At 36.8% G+C, this 19,212-nt stretch overlaps 3 protein-coding genes across 3 annotated transcripts; 2 read left to right on the top strand and 1 right to left on the bottom strand.

Annotated features, from left to right (window-relative positions):
- Window positions 1-481: 481 nt before the first annotated feature.
- On the top strand, window positions 482-1,873 carry LOC148905912 (uncharacterized). Its single transcript, XM_089038667.1, has 5 exons — window positions 482-525; window positions 628-699; window positions 784-855; window positions 1,313-1,384; window positions 1,538-1,873. Exons 1-5 carry the CDS (start codon window positions 506-508, stop codon window positions 1,629-1,631), a joined length of 330 nt encoding a protein of 109 aa, XP_088894793.1. The 5' UTR covers window positions 482-505; the 3' UTR covers window positions 1,632-1,873.
- A 6,109-nt stretch (window positions 1,874-7,982) lies between these two features.
- Window positions 7,983-12,023, top strand: LOC148905911 (uncharacterized). The gene is made up of 3 exons (XM_089038927.1): window positions 7,983-8,148; window positions 8,659-10,215; window positions 11,337-12,023. Exons 1-3 carry the CDS (start codon window positions 7,983-7,985, stop codon window positions 11,426-11,428), a joined length of 1,815 nt encoding a protein of 604 aa, XP_088895053.1. The 3' UTR covers window positions 11,429-12,023.
- A 164-nt stretch (window positions 12,024-12,187) lies between these two features.
- Window positions 12,188-14,689, bottom strand: LOC116291607 (uncharacterized). Its single transcript, XM_089038545.1, has 3 exons — window positions 14,501-14,689; window positions 12,654-12,920; window positions 12,188-12,329 (listed from the first exon to the last, which is right to left on the bottom strand). The coding sequence occupies exons 1-2, from the start codon at window positions 14,565-14,567 to the stop codon at window positions 12,658-12,660; spliced, it is 330 nt and encodes a 109-aa protein (XP_088894671.1). The 5' UTR covers window positions 14,568-14,689; the 3' UTR covers window positions 12,188-12,329; window positions 12,654-12,657.
- Between the last annotated feature and the right edge of the window lie 4,523 nt (window positions 14,690-19,212).

The raw sequence follows: 19,212 nt of genomic DNA, 5'->3' as shown, positions 1-19,212 counted from the left end.
AATAACAAAATGATTGAAGATTGATAGTGTTGGTTTTCCTACCAACCCAACCATCTGGCTAGGGATATACTGCTATTTCAAAAAAGTTTGTTGCATGTTGCATGTTGCATGTTGCATGTTGCATGTTGCATGTTGCATGTTGCATGTTGCATGTTGCATGTTGCATGTTGCATGTTGCATGTTGCATGTTGCATGTTGCATGTTGCATGTTGCATGTTGCATGTTGCATGTTGCATGTTGCATGTTGCATGTTACATGATCCGAACTGCACTACCGGCAATGTGAAATCAATCAACGAAAGCTTGCGATATAGATTTTCCTGAACTTTCTCTGCAAGTTTTTCCAGCATAATCACTTCTGTGCTTGTTCGTTCAAGTTTATGCAACATGCAAGAAGCAGCAAAACCTTAACCAAACTTCGTTTTTGAAATAGCTGTCAGTTTTCTCCGTTATTTCTTTTCAGACGTTTACGAGACAATCCCTTCAAAAAACTTGTGTTTACTGGAATGACATCCTTGATATACATGTAATCATCATTCTTATCATCATTATCATTATCATCATCATCATTTCTTTATTTCTTTGATGCTTTATCTTCATCAGTCCTTAATTCTTTCTTTTGATGTAGAGACGCTTCACAAACCCCTTATCTAACAATCGATGCAAGTACATTTATAAACACCTCGCAGCTGACTGAAATGTAAGATTCAGAACCTGCTCATTTTTTTGTGATTTTTATGCGAATTTTTGAAATCTTTTAGCATGATATTCCATTATTCAACAGCAACTTCATACAGTCTGGTTTCACTGATATACCTAACAACACCTTCTTGCCACTGGGAAATGTAAGATATGTGTAAGTGGCATATTTGTATTTTACGACTTATTTTCTTGATTTGTTGCTTATTTTTGCGTTAAGCCATTTCAGACCACGTGTTATTCCCTAGAGTATCATTTCTTTGTTTAACGGTCGTGCATGAGAAGACCCTTGAATACGGAATACCACTCAAATAAAGAATCTCTATTCTCAAGAAAATGCCTAACACGAGGTCTACTGAAATAAGAAAGCATTACAGTCATACGCCCAAGTTTAAAAGGTCTATTTATGACGAATATTTTTCTTTTCAAAAGGTTATTGCGTAAACATATGGTTTAACATTCTCGTATTGATGGGTTGCGAGCATTTCCAAGAGAGTCAAAAGACAAAAACATAGCGGCCATTTTGGTGCCGTTAACCAACATGACCGCGATGACGTCGTAACATGCAATCGTAGAATATAGAACCACTTAATTGTTATTTCTTTTTTCTGAAGCCATCTCAGTGGGATAAAAATGTCCGAATTCAAGCCAGGCACATTCCGGGGCTTAAAGAAGTGCATGAAATTGTAAGTAACATTATCCTGCATGCATGCCCGCAACATCATCCTGCATGCCTGCAACATCATCCTGCATGCCCTCAACATCATCCTGCATGCCCGCAGTATGATGGTTGAAAATATCAATGACTTTTCTAAAATCTTTTTTTTTTTCTTTTTCAGAGACATAAGACACATGTATCTTACGAGAATCACCAACGAGACATTTTCCTACCTAGAAGAACGTCTAATAGTCCTGTACGCATTTTCCTTTTAGTTTTCTATACTAATACCTCGTTCCCCCAAATTCACGAGGCAGAAAGCCAACCACAGGCGCCAGTTTTGGCCACGTGACGAAGGCTTAAAAACCCCGGAATACTGGAAATTCGTTCCAGTATTGTTGGCAGCTTTATTTTCAGGTTACGCGGAAAGTACAACTGACAATATTGAAATTGGCCTAGAAACACAATTTTGTTATCATTGTTTTCTAGATCTGTTTTCATTTTCGTGTCGTTTTGCGTAGAAAGTGGTTTTTGCTCTATTATCTTCAAAAAACTTTAGTACGCTTGTGTTTATTTGTAAATATCTCAAAATGAATCACATCTCAAAATAATAATATTTTATTTGAAAAAAAAAAAATTTTCCCCCAGTTTTTAAATCATAAGTTATATTTAGGGTTAGATATTAGACTCTATTTTAGGGCCGTATATTTTTTTAAAATTCATAAGCTGTGAGCCAATCTTATGACATTTTTCGTTTATTTCCTTATTTTATGACTTTTAGTTACGCGGCTAATAATCTAATCGATGCAATAAAACCTGATGCATTCAAAGCCTTCCAGCAGTTACAAATACTGTACGTAAATCCTCTGAAATATGCTGTTGTCGACCAATGTCTTAGGCGGCGTTTATTGTGAAAGCTGCGCGCTAAATATCGTTTCGGGCGAAGGGGGAAATCAGTTTCGACGAAATTCAAAATTAAGCACCTTATCTGAGACGAAAACGCTAGAAAGCTCTAATCTATCCAAGAATGATCATCCTGCTCAAGACAAAATCATGGAAATCCTGCATGAATCCTGAAAAACTAAACCCATTCCACTGTAACGCCCCCGTATTGGCCATGTATAGGAGTGCGCAATCCCCTCCGCCCCTGGGCGTCTCGTTATCGATGACATTGTTATTGTAAACGGCTTTACAAGCTATTGTAACTATATTTGTTATTTTTATAGCGACCTGAGAGCAAATAAACTGACACACATCAACAGAACCTCATTTACAGGCCTGCATATTCTTTTATTTCTGTGAGTGTCGCTTTGTAGAGTAACCATGCCAAACAGCCTGGATTTTTTTCGCCATAGCGACCCCTTCCAAATTTATTTTGAATACAAAAGGCTAACAGGGAAATACAAAAAAAAAAAAAAAAAACACATCTTAATTTGCGCCTCTTTTAAATATTTTCCTGTTGTACCCGATCGCAGCCAAGAAGAAATCGAGTTTGGAAGTTTTTAATCATGCTCAAGGATGTTAAAGTATAACATCACTGAAATATAAATTGTTCGAAGTAGAGTTTGGTAACTGTTGCCAAATGTACATAAATCACACTTAAAGTAATCTTTTTTATTCTATGGCCCTTTCCTCTTCTCCCCTCCCCTGGCCTCCCCCTCCTCTCCCCATTCTCCCTCCCCTCTCTTCCCAACCTCCCAAGAGCCGCTACGCAGGCTATTCTATGGCCTTAATTTTTCACTTGTCTCTTCTGTTGAGATTTTCGTAAAGGTCGCACCCAAGGTGGTCCATATTCGATCTGGTAAAGTAAAGGATAGCATCGATATGACTACTTTTACCATTGCAGACAGTTGGCACACAACAGAATGATCTATATAGAAGATGGCAGTTTTGATGATCTAGTAAATCTTCACTTTCTGTAAGCATAAACATCTTTCAGCTCAACCTATATTCAACAGTCCCCTTCACGACAGTTCCCTGCGCCATCTTGAAAGGTAGCCGTGTCTTTGCATCGCAGCGAGACAAACGATAATCTTGTAATAATAGAGACGTTTTAATTATTGTACAAGGTGTCTAAAAGAGGTCTCTATCATTGCAAGCTCACCGTTCGTTTCGCTTCGATGCAAAGGCAAGGCAACCTTTTAAGATGGCGCGGGAAATGTGAAAGAGACTATAGAGGCTTTGCATCACCACGTGATGGCAGCCATGACAGGAGGCAGGAACAATTGAATCTGGTCTAATCTGATTTACATTAGAAAGGATTCAGTTTCCCAGAGAAGACTCTATTGTTGTGCGTCCTATCATGGCTGCCATCACGTGATGGTGCAAAGCCTCTATTGAAAATACGCATTATATTGGGGACTCACTATGTAGGGAAACGCACCAGATCATGACACCTAATATTGATGGCATAAAAGAACGGATTATATTTTTATATGAAGTGAACAAGAGCAATCGCTACATAATATTTATCCTTTGCAATCTTCTTTTTCTTCAAGCGATCTTTCAAGAAACTACCTTACAACTATCAATGCAAACCTTTTTTTCAGAATGATAAACATTGCATTCCTGTAAGTAACATAAGTTGGGGGACTTATAGACGCCCTTAGAAGATTTTAATTAGTTCTTTCTCAGTCTCTTAAGATAGTGATTATTAAGCCTTATTGCAAGAGGAAGATTAATAAAATGAAAAATATTAGTCGAAATTCTAATAAATGATTCTTATTTATTTGTCTCACGACTGAGGGTCATTTGTAGAAGGACCGCGACGTTTCGACTGCAAACTGCTAGTTTTCAACATCCAATGTAGTAGACTGGAAAGTGTGTCTGTTATAAGAGGAAGGTTATTTTACACCTATACCTTCTCGCAATGGTCATTCTTAGTCAATGCAGAGAAACTCGAGAGAAACTCATTTAATGCAATGCCCAACTTTAAGTTTTACAGCCAACCAATCGCGCGAAGTTTATTTTTAATCGTTTCGTTTCGTTTGTTTGTTTGTTTATTTTAGATGTCTTACTAACAACAAGATTAACCAAATTGCTGACGGAGCTTTCTGGAACACTCGTAAATTAAAGCATATGTGAGTACTTAGTTCCAACGATTAATTCCACTGGCAATTGATTTATGTCACTTGATTGGTATTAAACTGTTTTATAGTTCTAAGAGCTTGTAGCTATGATTATATCATTGTGAAGTCATATTGTGGAACTCAGTCTTTTCCATATCTGTTCCATCGACAGATTGCTCGAAAAGAACAAGATAACCTCAATATCTAAATATACGTTTATCGGTGCAACTGCCTTAGAAATGATGTAAGTACACTTTGTATATTGATTAGAGTATTTGCAACAACATCATCATCATCATGTATCATCATCATGTATCATCATCATGTATCATCATCATGTATCATCATCATGTATCATCATCATGTATCATCATCATGTATCATCATCATGCATCACCATCATGTATCATCATCATGTATCATCATCATGTATCATCATCATGTATCATCATCATGTATCATCATCATGTATCATCATCATGCATCACCATCATGTATCATCATCATGTATCATCATCATGTATCATCATCATGTATCATCATCATGTATCATCATCATGTATCATCATCATCATGTATCATCATCATGTATCATCATCATGCATCACCATCATGTATCATCATCATGTATCATCATCATGTATCATCATCATGTATCATCATCATGTATCATCATCATGTATCATAATCATCATGTATCATCATCATCATGTATCATCATCATAAATCATCATCATCATGTATCATCATCATGTATCATCATCATGTATCATCATCATGTATCATCATCATCATGTATCATCATCATCATGTATCATCATCATTTATCATCATCATGTATCATTATGTATCATCATCATGTATCATCATCATGCATCATCATCATGTATCATCATCATGTATCATCATCATGTATCATCATCATGTATTATAATCATGTATCATCATCATGTATCATCATCATGTATCATCATCATGTATCATCATCATGTATCATCATCATGTATTATCATCATGTATCATCATCATGTATCATCATCATGTATCATCATCATGCATCATCATCATGTATCATCATCATGTATCATCATCATGTATTATCATCATGTATCATCATCATGTATCATCATCATGTATCATCATCATGTATCATCATCATGTATCATCATCATGAATCATCATCCTGTATCTATCATGTATCTTAATGGTGCGCCATGACCCCATGCGGAAGACATGTGCCACGTAGTTTAGAAACTAAATATTACGCAATGTTTGATTGATATAGGATAAAGCATGTTATTTGACTTTATCATTCATTCGAGATCTCAAATTCCCAGACAAGTCGTTCTTAACATGAAGCATCCATGAAAATATGAAAAAGACGGTAACATTCTCTTGAATACTCGGATACACGATGATGATACATGATGACTGGAATAAAGCCCGGAATTTCCCAGTATTCCCGAATTCTTCTTTAATTTCAGAATGCTGTACGACAACCCTCTACACCAAATTGAAGCAGGAGCTTTCGCTTACAACCCCAAAATAAATGATATGTGAGTTACATATGATTCAATATATTCACTTATATCAGCATCTTTCTTTAGTTGTCTGTTTTTGTCCTACATTGCAACTTAAAGATATCTAAAAAAAACTTCTCACTAATTTTTTGCGTAACGAAATATTTTATAATAATAATAACTTTATTTAAGAATAAAAAGTATTTATAAAATACACCAGGTTTAGCGAATAGCTAATCTTACCCTGGGCCTTCTGGAAATGAAATTACAAATGTGAGAATAAGATAAAAGAAAAAATATATAAATAAATGAACAATAATAATTATTTGTCTATTTAGATATATTAATAGTAATGATTATTTGCTTATTTGTCATTCTTAAGATATAAAAACAAGAGTAAAATAATAATAATAATAATAATAATAATAAATATTTTCCAGATACCTTCTTAGGACCTCAATCAACATTCTGGAAGTAGGTTGGTTTTCCAAAGATTCGAAAGTGGATATTACCTTGTAAGTGGCTTTTACGATTTTTATCTCAGTCTAAAGATTTCTAAAGTCTAAGAATTTCTCTCTCATTCCTCCTTAAAAATTTAAAATTCAGCTGTATTAGCATGAGATTATAGAACTGTTTATCTATCGACCACCTAGGTAGCAAAATTACTATTTAGAAAAACGTCAGTTCCTCCTAGTGATGAAATGGAATTTAGATTATAGCTTGAAATCGTTAGTCATACCAGTCTTGTAAAGTAGTTTTATTGGCGATTTTCAGAAGCAAGACTCAGAGATGTTTTTTCCCCTCTTCTTCCCTCTTAACTCTATTTAATTATTCCTATTTTTTTGTATTGTGATTTTTGTGTGTGAAATAAACTTGACTTGACTTGACTCAACAGTTCGGCATCGTTGTCTCCAAGTCCAATACTGGTGGAACAATCCATTCACTTATATGGACTACAATATCTTGGCTTTGCTTGCGAAAGGGTCGAAAATCAAATGTCTCTTTGTACGCCATGTTCACCTGGTACATACAGAGGGGGAAGCGGATGTGTGTCGTGCCCATTAGGTAATTATGTTACACTAGATGCAAGCAATAAGCCGATTCTCTGCTCGGACGTAACAATAGGTCATTTCACGGATCCCGTTACTCAACCTCAGCCTCGTCAGCGTGTAATATATTCTTTAGAAATTGCCTACAACCTGTGAAATCTTTAAGTGTTTCAATTGTTCGTTGATGTGTAAATACCTTTCATTACTGCGGACTGTGTTCAAATTCTAAAGAATAATTACACGCTGACGAGGCTGAGGTTGAGTAACGGGATCCGTGAAGTTTCCCATTTCAGACCACTTGTCATTCCCTAGAGTATATCATTTCTTTGTTTAACGGTTATGCATCAGAAGACACATGAAAATGGATTCGACTCAAAGAAAGAATCTTTTTTTTTTGGAAATGACACGTGGTCTGAAATGGGAAAACATTACGCCCGATCCGAGGGGGTCTATGGCTATTTAGTTGACTCCAAAAATGATGCTAGCGAATGGATCGTTTGGCATTGTTTCATTTTTTTATCAAAAACTAACGTAAAGGTCTCTGCAGAGTCTTAGCTTTTCTATTCAATAATGTTAGAGTGTTGGTCCGCACAGTGAATAAGCGATCTAAGCCTTGTTTAAGAGCAAATGTATCATTTCCTAAAGTGCACCTGTAATGTAAATAATGTGCAAATTAAAAATTGATACCAATGTTTTTTAAAAAATCATATGGACTTTTACTAATAACAATTTAATATTTTAAAAACAGAACTACACTTTTGAGTTAATATACATGTTTCGGCAGTGACCTCTGCCATCATCAGTGGATGTAATACTAATTAGCGGTGTGCATAAACATGAGATGATGGCAGAGGTCACTGCCGAAACATGTATGTTAAACTCAAAAGTGTAGTTCTGTTTTTAAAATGCTTAACTTTACTGATCACCTTCAGAACAATTTAATAGTATGTGTAAATAGCTGACTTATAAACAAGGCTAAACTTGTAGAAATGAGTCTGGTCTTTTTTTCCCTAAAAGGTGGATTTTACCAAGACGAGGTAGCTCACATAGGAGCAGCGCCACAATACTACTACAAAACTTGTCCTAAAGGAATGTATGTTAGTTTAGATAAAGCACCAGGAAAGTCAGAAACTGACTGCGGTGCCTGTCCTAAGGGTAAGAATACTTACTGATACTTATACATATTCTTACAGTTGAAATAACATAAGAAAAATTACCCTTAGGGACGGACCATTAGATTTGGGGGGGGGGGGGGGGGGGCAATTTATTTTTTACAGGAATTTTTTGTGGACATAATTTCGATTTTTTTCTGGCACTTTTCTTATGCACGATTTATTTTTTTTGTTTTTTGCCCCCCCCCCCCCCCCCCCCCCCCCTCAAAAATCTAATGGTCCGTCCCTTGCCAAAGGATAGTACAATCTAGGAAAATTCCAAAAATAGTTCATATAGACCCCTTGCAGCACGTTGGGATGCAGCTCAATTTGGAGGACAAAACAATAGGTTTTCAATTCTCAGGAGATTGAAATTCTTTTGTTTTGTCCTCCAAATTGAGTTGCTTTGACGTCACATGCAAGGGGCCTATTGTTGCATATAGATTTCAAAATCACGTTGTTCTCTTGGTAAAGATCTTACGCGACATATCAGTTATTTTGTCATTTTCCTTAGGCACAGACAGTAAACAACTTGCTGGCCATAGAGCTTGTAAATGTCTGGAAGGATTTTACCGACTAGATCGTTTCGGCGAATGCCACTTCTGCAAGACTGGATACATTTGCAGCAACGAATCAGTCGCACTAGCTGCTACGTTTTACTGGAAATGGGACACCGATGAAGACAAGAATGAATACATCAAATTCAAAAAAGAGCTTCAGATCGAAGACACAACGATAAATCCAACCTACTTCAAGTTCAGCAAATCTTTACCCACACCCTATCGCTGTCCTGTCCCGCAAGCCTGTCTCGGAGGGTTAGATTCTCAATGTGCGCCAGGTCATGAAGGTCCACTGTGTGCTGTTTGTGCGAATGGTTACTACAGCATGGTCACAGGCTGTCAGAAATGTCCTTCCATTCCCTGGCTTTGCGGGCAGATCTTTCTTATACTACTTGGAATCATTTTGCTGGTATGTTTTCTCCTAAAAGACAAGAAAAGACAGGGATCTCACGGAAGGACTATCTCTGATGTTACTGTAGCGAGACTTAAAATTGTGCTAGGGTTTTACCAGATTACCTCTCTAATCCTCGACGCTTTCTCCTTCGTAAAATGGCCGAGTAGTTTTTCCATTCTTATCAGGTATATCAAACTGGTTCAGCTAAACCTTTTTCAGATCATACCTTTCCATTGTGTCTCTCATCGCCTCAAGGTAGACTCTTACGTTTCCCTCAGTCTAATGGTCGTGATCAACATTGGAACGGTTATCTTTGTCATGTTTGTTTACTACGTCCTTAAAGCGAAAATCGTAACAAGAAGCGTTCACAGCTTTGAGCAAAGACATGAACAGAGAATTTCATTACGGAAGTTAAAAGAGAGATGCAGTAAAGCCGTGTTTCTGGTGATGTTCATGACATACCCAGCCGTCTCATCAAGCATCTTAAACATGGTACCTCAAGCTTGTGAAGAGGTTTGCATTGCTCAGGAAGACGAGGGCCCTAAGCAATGCAAGTACTATCTTCGAGGGGATTACACTGTCGAGTGCTTCACTCCAAAATACAACAAGTTTCTCTATTTAGTCTATTTATTGGTGCCCTACCCAATCCTACTTCCAATCATCACTATCGTCCTCCTAAAAAAATACTGCAAGAACAAAAACAAGTTCCTACAAGAAAAGTATTTATGGCTGATGAAAGGGCTCAGCTTCCTATACGAGAACTACTCCGACGAGTACTGGTACTGGGAGGCCTTCGAAATGATTCGTAAGTTCTTTCTCACTTCATTTCTCCTGCTCTTAGACCAGAGAAGCCGTACATTTTTGTGCATTTCTTCGATTTCCACTGAACTGTACGCTGTCTTATTTGCTTACACTCAACCAATAGCAGACCGTTTTGAGTACTATCTACAGCTGATTTCCGTCGGTGCTACATCGGTCAATCTCTCAGTTGGTATGCTTCTGAAAATCCCGGATAACGAAATGACGTCATCTACAGCAAGCCACATGGAGATAGATGCGTTAGCAATGACGGTGCTTCTTATAGCCGTCAACGTTGTCGTCTTGTTGGTGGTTTTAGGTAAGTGGTAATTGTTTTAGCATAAACCTACTATCTAATCATTGTAGTTTCAAAAACAAGGCATGACACTGAAAACTTAACTGAACAAAACGACGGTCAACTGGCGGCATTGTTTTCATTCATCTTTGCGAACTTGACTCGAAGTCTTATAAATTCGGTATTTTTCTTAAACTTGCTCTATTTCTATAGCTTTTTGTCTCTATTATTACGGTCAAAACTCTCTTTCCAATATTTTTCACTTTTTTATCTGTTCTTGGGAACTTTTCTAATTGAATGAGTGATAAACTAAACTCAAACGGATTTATTTCACAAATGTACTTTGTTGTTAGATCATTGAAAGCCGTGCCATGTTCACAATTCGCTTAAGCTTCTTATCAGTTAATTTGCACTTTCTTTAGTGTTTTGTCTGTTCTTACCGTTTAAAGTTCTTCTTGAATACCGATGAGAATAAGTTGTCTTCTCATTCTAAATGTTCTTTGACGAAATCCTTTTAGAATGGCATCGTTATCTTGTAGTCAGTTGTTCGTTTGTTGTAAGTTTACACATGAAAATCGCAGTGAAATCCGACGGCCGCTTTTTCAAGTTAAAAATTCCATATTCTTCAGTTTTTTATTTATCTCTATTTATCTCTTTCTACCGTCCAAAACCTCCATTCCTTTCCTATACAGTCTGTTTTTTCTACAATCGATTTTTAAAGAATTTTTAGAAAACAAGCAGAGATTCCAGCGAAACTTGACAATGCACTTGTTTGTTTTTCGCTACTCACCATCTATCACAGGATAGACAGTGAGTTCCTTAGCCAATCAGGTTGCAGAATTCGTGATAGTATGCGAGTAGGTTTATGCTAAAGTAATATAGATTTTTTTTCCGATGTGCATGTATCCGTCATACTGACATCCATCAACAGTTCCATTTTTTATGTGTTTATTTGTTTGTTCGTGAATTTGGTGGTTGGTCGTTCGGTCGTTCGGTCGGTCGGTCGGTTGGTGTATTGTTTGGATACTTTTTTCGTTAGTTTGTTGAATAGTTTGTTAGTGAGTGGTTTGATTATAATGTCCGTAATAATATTTTTAAAAGATCGACAGAATTTTGAATGAATTTAATCTTGTTTATTTTTTTAGTTCGCAGTATATTTCTTGTACTGGAAGGAGTGAAGAAATTCAGACGTCCAAGCGATTCTCAACGCAATAATCAATCTGATCCGCGAGTCTGATCAACTAAAAGAAACTGGCCGCTAAATGCAAAAAAAAAAACAAAAATGGTGATCGTTAGTTTGGCCAGTACAGCGTTACCATACTAAACAAGTATTGCTTATAGAACGATCCTCAACTCGTAATACAAATGAAGAAATAAATTCGGCTAATAGCGGACTATAATGTAAAAATCGCAAATCAATATATAATTTGATTCGGCAAAATGGTAAAGAAAGAGAAATTTGAATGGTACAGGGCACTTTTGATGATCGACCTACTCTTGTATGCACCTCTTTCAGTGAAGCAAAACTAAACTAAATGTAGGTTTGTTAACGTAACACTAATTACGTTCACTCAAGATCATCATCTCTCAAGGTCATCATCACTATCTGCTATATTATATTCACCGAGAAGTCCTTAACGGATTACCGAGATGAGTTTTAGCGCATGAAGCACGTTTTGACGAGTTACTATAAGATCCTAAATGACACGTGGGTGATAAAAGTATTGTGAAAATATAACGACTGGGAATAGCCTCAAAAAACATTTCTATCTTCTACAACTGAAGGTCGTAAAAAGGCCACATTACTGCGCGTGTATTTTTTCTTGTATTAACTAAGCTTGTCCCGGGGAGGGGGGGGGGGGGGGGGGGGGCGGGAGCTTGTCATGCCTTTCACTTCTCATTCTCAAGTGTCCTGGGAATGAAATGTGAAGAGCTGTGGGAGAATAGAGAGAAGACGATATGTCTTCGGCTATATTTAAAATCACTCGGTTGGATATTGAGATTTAACAGGAATTTATTTCCCCTGGTTTTTATTATGATTTTATACTGCTTTTGGAACAGTAGTTGTCAATAGTGATGCTCCTGATTATACAACATGTTCATGCTTGTAACACGCACACTTGACTGGACGAGTTAGTCTGGCGGAAAACAAGATACGGCAAAGACATTAGTGTAAACATGATAATTGTGAAATAAAGATAGCGTACTACGAATTTCCTTCTTTCCTGATTCTTCCTTCCTTCCATACCATCCCATCCTATCCTTCCATCCATTATTCTTTCCGTATCCTTTTTGCCTTCCATCTTTCTATCCATCCATCCTTCCTTCTCTCCATTCTTACTTTCATCCTTCCTTGCTTCCTTTCTATCATTTCTTCCCTCCTTTTACAATTGCTTCTTTCCTTCTTTCATCCTTCCTTCCCTCTTCCCATCCTTTCTAAATCCTTTTTTTTTTTTTACTACCTCATCAATTGTACGGCGACTTTTTATCGGTGACTGGCACGCATTCAGGCCATGACGGCGGGTAGTAAGTACATTTACCATCCTGCATGCAAGACGATACTATCCATAATCCATATGACGTGCATAGATACCAAGCTGGGACTTGTGTTATAAACTTATACCCTTCGTCACAACTGATGGTACAGCGATAGCCCATAGAGTCACTGTTACAGTTGAGGGAGCCATGATCAGGATGACTATCACATCCTGGACACCTGCAACCAAAACCTGAAAAGATGCACAGTACACGCATCTACGTGAATAGTGATCTCGTCCAATGAGATCTCAAAAGTTTACTTTGAACTCCAATATTCTTTCATTTCCGTTTATTCATTCATCCATTCACTCACCTGACACATTCATCATCCACCCATTCAGAATTCATTCCTTCATCACACATTCATCCACCCATCCATTCGTTGACCTGACACATTCATCATCCATCCATCCATTCGCTCACCTAACACATTCATCATCCAATCATCTACACATCCATAATTCCCCCTCAATACAAAACGTAACTTCCCTAAAATGAACAGGTGTATGATGGTAAACATCGTACTAGAGTATTTGATAATATTTTCACTCAGTACACACAAAGCAATCCTCCAAGTGACGTGTTTGGATAAAAGTTATTTCAATCAATTTTATATCACCTTTAATAAGTCTGTCAAAAGAGAACGGCCAGGTGAGGACTTCGGGATCCCCCCCCCCCCCCCCTCCCCTTCCCCCTCCCCCCTTCCCGTATCAATCCTACATTTTCATTCTAAATGGTGAAGTTATATTTCATAGTCATAATATAATGTTCAAGTGCACTTTTTGAACATTAAGAGTTCAGTTGTCTTTTGCTTTCAAGTGTTTAAATATTGGGATGTGGGTCGCGGGTTAAATCAAATCCTTACAACTATCTACACACGCTAGGTAAAAATTGTAATTGTATTTGTCTCGTTTGTCACCCAAATTTACTTAGTTCTCGAGGTTATTCTGGGAAATATAAAACGTAATTATATATTTCCTGTTTTGTAAACTTTTACATCCATGTTAAGGTAAATGGAAATGGATGGAGATGGGTGGAGATGGATGGAGATGGGCAGTGGAGATGGATGGAGATGGGCAGTGGAGATGGATGGAGATGGGCAGTGGAGATGGATGGAGATGGATGGAGATGGGCAGTGGAGATGGATGGAGATGGGCAGTGGAGATGGATGGAGATGGATGGAGATGGGCAGTGGAGATGGATGGAGATGGATGGAAATGAAATGGTATATGATGAAAACCTTAACCTGCAATTTTATATCCCACCCACCCCCTTCTCGAGCGACGAAATTTAAGATTGATCTTGATATCACATATCAACAGCATTTTAACTTTTTTTCCCCAATCGACTTCTCTCCGTTAAACGTGCTACCGGCAGAACTTCCTTATACGTTTACTAACTTCAACAAATTTTTTTTCTATGAATTGACAAACGATGATTTTTTTCTGTTTTTCTTGGTTCAAAACAAACGTATTGAAAACCAGCGTGTTACTGTTATAATATAGTCTAAAGTTATGGTCAATAAATACGCCTGAACAAAGGCTGAATAAACTTGCGCTACCAATTTCGACTTCTTTTAATAAAAGATGCTAAGCATTACTAAGAAATATTCACTTTTTTAAAAAATTATTAAGCGTCGGTCATTCTCCCCTTTCTCTTTTCTTTTCTATTTCCTTTTTTTTACTACTTTGTTTCTTTTAATAAAAGATACTAAGTAGTACTAAGGAATAAAGCAATGTCTACATCAAGAGACAAAATCTAAAGAACTTACTAGCACTTTGTACCATCATGATATGGACAAGTCCAATAAAGATCAGGCCAACCCAGAGCATCATCATACGAAGAGATGTACCAAGCAAAAAAAGACAAGGTGTTAACTGTTGCACTTTACAAATACTCTGCGTCGTTAGACAAAAGCAGGTCAGTTTTATAGTTACCCTGTTCAGTCTTATTAATGCAGTATTGGATGACTCGCTCTTAATGTGTTTCAGTGTTTGCGGTGACGGAGCTTTGTGTAACAAGCTGTTCGGTATTTGGTTTTCCTAAATTGTCAGCCTGTTTTCACACTAATTTTTATTTGTATTCTGAAGATTTTTCATTTGTGGTGAGTCAGAAGATACATGAAACAATGACAATAATATAATATCAAATTTCCAGTATCTTAAGATTGTCGCTCAGTAAAAACCTTGTGCCATTAGTTACTTAATTTGGATCAAAATAAAGCAAACGTTAAAAAAATCCCTCTTGAATCTTTCTTTCTGACTTTTGTTTGTTTTACTCCTTTATTTAATCATTTCTAGCTTCGTCATCATTCTTTTCTTTCTCCCTTCTTCCCTTCTCTGCCTCCTTCTTTTCTTTTTCTGTCTTTCCTCCTTTCTCTTTTTCCCTTTTTCATTCATTCATTCCTTCTTTCTTTCATTCTTTTTTCTCACTATCTTTGTTTCCTTCCTTCCTTCAAGTTATTTCTTTCTTTCGTTCTTCCTTCTTTCCTTTCTTTATTCGTCATTTTTTTCTTCCTTTCTTTCACACTATTTTCTTTCATTCCTTTCTCAACTCTTCCTTCCTTCTTTCCTTTTTTCTTTCTTTCTCTGTTCATTCCATCTTTTTTTTTCTTTCTTTCTTTCTTTTCTTCTTTCTTTCGTTCGTCCAGTATCTCTCTATACCTCAGTTAACTAAGTCAAACCCAAAGCAAAAAAATTCTTAAATGCTATGCGTTAGACCGGAAAACCGATGTGTGGATAACATTAGCTACCCTGTCATCGGTTAATAACCACTTCAAACTATTTATCATCATTTTTCTAAGATACTGAGCCAACCTGAAAGATACACGCAGTGATCTCAGGCATTTTCCTTATAATTATGGAACGTTGCATTAGAGGCTTTGTCGTTTTAGTACTTATCAATGTGCGTCAGATTTTCGTAGAAAAATTATTATAAGATTAGAAAAACAAATACGAAAGCATTTAAGAGTAGGTCTCTGTAAGACTCAAGCAAAGTGGGAAATGAAATTTTTTGACCACCCTTGAAATTTGATGTGTGAGTAGGCCTTTATATGGGATTCACAAAAACAAAAACAATATGGTCACCAAATTATTGTTGCCATGGAAACGGTAAGTGTTTTATGAGACCTTAATTTCCAATTTTTGGAATAAACTTAACCCGCTCGAAGGTAAAATTCAATGCTGTGTTTCTCATACATGTTAAACTTAATTTCCTTAAAACTTTCGTCAATTATAAAGTATCTTTTCTAGTTTAGAAAAATACCAATTATTGTTAGTTTGTTATTTTGTACATGAAATATTCGTGCCTTCAAGTAACCGATGTATCAACTGTTTTAGCAACAAGATAAAATGGTCAAAATGTTTTTTGGTCGTTCTCCAAAAGTATTGCATTTCTAATATAGAGGCTTGGTGGGAGGTTTTCTGAAACATTGAAGTTACCAAATCGTGCAAAATCTCTGCGGGTACAATCATCTTTAGTCCTTGGATAGTCAAATTATAAGGCCTAAAATTCAAAATGTCCTAAATTCAATCATATCAAAGCTTCGAAAATTAGCACCAAAAAGATGCCAATAAGCTAAACAAGCATTAGAGGTTGAAGGGTAATACCTAAATAACAAAATTCTAGTAAAAAAAATAATGTTCTAGTCTGCAAACACGGTAAAAAATTTTTTTATTCAAAGTAAACAATGGGTTATTTGCAATTTTCGTCATTTTCAACCTACCTTTATCGTTTCATTGTGACTTTTGTGGCGCTCAACTTTCCAAATTTTCACAAGGAAATGTTTCTTGGAGACTTAATAAGCATTTAGAGAACTAACCTTGGTCGTAAAGAGCTAAAATCCAAGCAATAGTTAAGTGGTTCTATAAAGGATTACAACAGAATACACAAGTCATCGAATTCTCGTTCGAAGCAATACAGCATTTATAGTTTCTTCGAGCTTCAAAATTCCTGTATTTCGTGACAGAATTACCTGTAAGCTGTTATTTAACATGAATGCTGAACTTTTGAAGGCTACAAAGTAAAAAAATATGCTTATTTTGAGAATATTTGAAAGAAAGAATTCTTGATCTAAAGTTGTTGTTCTCATTTTCAACCGCTGACCGGAAGTTTGGAAAAATGAACGAGACAGATTTTGTGGTGACCAGACATCTTCAAACATTCGGCCTTAGCAAATGTACTCACTTAGGCAATGAATCCGATTTATTACTCTGCCGCGCAGGTAAGTATAATTACAGGTATTTCATGTTCAGCCAAATATGGCCCATTTTAATTCACATATTACAACATTCAATCTTATATGTGTACAATTCGCTGACCGGAAGTTTGGAAACTGATGATTTTCTCTGATTGGACCTGACAATTCGAGAGACATCCTCTCCAGTAAATGCCAAGCTTATCACGTTGGTGGTTGCATATACAAATTTATTAGAATCTTTCAGTGATATGTCAAAAAATCCTGTTGCGGGGTTAACTTGCAACGGCAGATCTAGGGGAGGGGTGCATGGGGATTTTGTTTCCCTTCCCCCTAGATCCCTAGATGAGCTGTTATCTACTGCATTATTGGGTTTTGAGTTTGTAAGCAAAGGGTGCACCCCCTTCTAAAACGAAAATCCTGGATGGTGTCTCCCCCAATAGAAAAAATCCTGGATCCGCCCCTGACTTGCACGGCAATTATATACCAGCATGCGAAGAATACATTCTTGACAAGAGCGCAGTGAAAACAGAAGTGAAAGATCGTCAAGGTAGTCGGCATGCATGCTTCAACGGCGAAATAACTTGTTGTTTTTTTAATACTTTATCACAAGATATACCCCCTCTTCCGCTACTAAAAACTTTGTTCCTACAACTATTTTCACATAAACTTGTCAAAATAGAAATTCGAAACTAAATTATCAAGTTTAAAGGGGGACTAACATGAAAATCCTCCGAAATTTAATTTGACAAAAACTTCAATCGAATAATCATTAAGGGTTTAATAATCACTGGTTAAATTATTATTTTTATATTCCAATGGGAAGTATTATATTTTTATGAATTTTCATAGGTGTCTGTGACGTCATACACTCAACACCAAACATCGCTCCATACATTTCTTTGTAAATAATTTCATGTTTTACTCTTTTTCTATTGAACACAAAGGTCCGCTGAAAACTTAACTTCCGAACTTGTGGTTAGACTGAGTATAAAACTAGCGGAAATTTTGATTACAAAATACAAAGAAATGTATGGAGCAATGTTTAGTGTTGAGTGTATGACGTCACAGAGTAGTATAGGGAATGGGGGTTCCAGCGCAATCTCAACACGGGCAAGACCCGTGTCAAAAATCCACCTACGGAAACAACCCACTCCAAGTGTGGTTGGGGGCAACAGCGCAAATATGTTAGTCTATATATGGAGCGCGAAGATTGTAAAGAGTTTGTTTATGATTTCTGTGTAAAGTGCTTGAAACCCAAGTTTGTACCTACTAAACCAAATAAGTATATTTGTTGTGGTAAGAAAATGCAAATAGAAGACGACACGTCAGCACAGTGTTACGAGTGCGGTAAAAATATTCGTAATGCCGTGCCTTGTGCTACCAGGGAACAATATTATTCCAACGGAGGTCGTAAGAAGACGCCATACAAAAGAATAAAATACTTTAGGGACTGGATGAGTCATATCCAAGGTTATCGACCGGTATATTTAGACAACGAAGTAAAGAAGAAAATCATAGACCATTTAGAAGAGCCAACCCCACAAAGTCTACGGAAGACATTGAAAAAATTAAAACTAGGGAAATATTACAAAGCTATTCCCTATCTTTTGTCTGAAATTACCGGTAAGTCTATTCCCGAGGTTTCTGATATGACAAAAGCCGAGTGGATGTTTTGTCGGCTGGATAAGGATATTCCTTATTACCCTGACGTAATTTACGAAATATTTTACAAGATAGACCCCAACCACCCCCTGTTAGGATGGATTCCAAGAAGATAGTGAACGATTACGTCATATGTTTTCAGCCAATCAAAACCTTCACAATTTTCTTTCACATTTGTGAAAACGTTTCACATTTGTGAAATAGATTTGTGAAATTAATTTGCATATGAACCAGACAGCCGGCGTTCAATATGCAAATAGAATCCTGTCTTGCTTTTTTCAAAGCAGATGTTTACTGAGCAAGCTTTCTTTGAAGCTCTTCTTTTGCCTCCTGGTAGATCTTTTTGCGAGATTCCTCGGAAAGATCTCTTACGACTGTTTTTTTATTCCTTATGTCCGTCTTTAATTTCTCGTACTTTTCCTCTTCGGCTAAGATAAGCGAGAATTCTACGTCGTCTATCTTTCTGTCACGCAAAGCCTTTGAGACAAGGTCAGTGATCGTATTTACTTTAGCCCTTGACAGAGCTATTGTCGTGTCGTGTTTTGATATTTTGCTTGACAACTGTTTCATAATGCCCGTAGCAACAGCCGAGATAATACCACAGGCTGCCCCAACGCCGGCCA

The sequence above is a fragment of the Actinia tenebrosa genome, unplaced genomic scaffold (genome assembly GCF_029948245.1).
Source record: "Actinia tenebrosa isolate PJP-AT-01 unplaced genomic scaffold, QUT_ActTen_1.0 PGA_scaffold6__47_contigs__length_16458017, whole genome shotgun sequence".
NCBI classification, from domain to species: domain Eukaryota; kingdom Metazoa; phylum Cnidaria; class Anthozoa; order Actiniaria; family Actiniidae; genus Actinia; species Actinia tenebrosa.
The sequence above is the reverse complement of the archived record's forward strand: the minus strand, read 5'-3'. Positions and strand labels throughout refer to the sequence as shown.

What these genes read in the sequence shown, in the direction of transcription:
- LOC148905911 (XM_089038927.1), top strand. Translation starts at nt 7,983, where the DNA reads ATGAGTCTGGTCTTTTTTTCCCTAAAAGGTGGATTTTACCAAGACGAG. An exon ending in CTGCGGTGCCTGTCCTAAGG is followed by an intron (nt 8,149 to 8,658) that starts GTAAGAATACTT and finishes CATTTTCCTTAG; the next exon opens with GCACAGACAGTAAACAACTT. An exon ending in CGTCTTGTTGGTGGTTTTAG is followed by an intron (nt 10,216 to 11,336) that starts GTAAGTGGTAAT and finishes TTATTTTTTTAG; the next exon opens with TTCGCAGTATATTTCTTGTA.
- LOC116291607 (XM_089038545.1), bottom strand. Translation starts at nt 14,567, where the DNA reads ATGATGATGCTCTGGGTTGGCCTGATCTTTATTGGACTTGTCCATATC. An exon ending in CATGATGGTACAAAGTGCTA is followed by an intron (nt 12,921 to 14,500) that starts GTAAGTTCTTTA and finishes GCATCTTTTCAG; the next exon opens with GTTTTGGTTGCAGGTGTCCA.
- LOC148905912 (XM_089038667.1), top strand. Translation starts at nt 506, where the DNA reads ATGACATCCTTGATATACAT. An exon ending in ATGACATCCTTGATATACAT is followed by an intron (nt 526 to 627) that starts GTAATCATCATT and finishes CTTTTGATGTAG; the next exon opens with AGACGCTTCACAAACCCCTT. An exon ending in CTGGGAAATGTAAGATATGT is followed by an intron (nt 856 to 1,312) that starts GTAAGTGGCATA and finishes TTTTTTCTGAAG; the next exon opens with CCATCTCAGTGGGATAAAAA.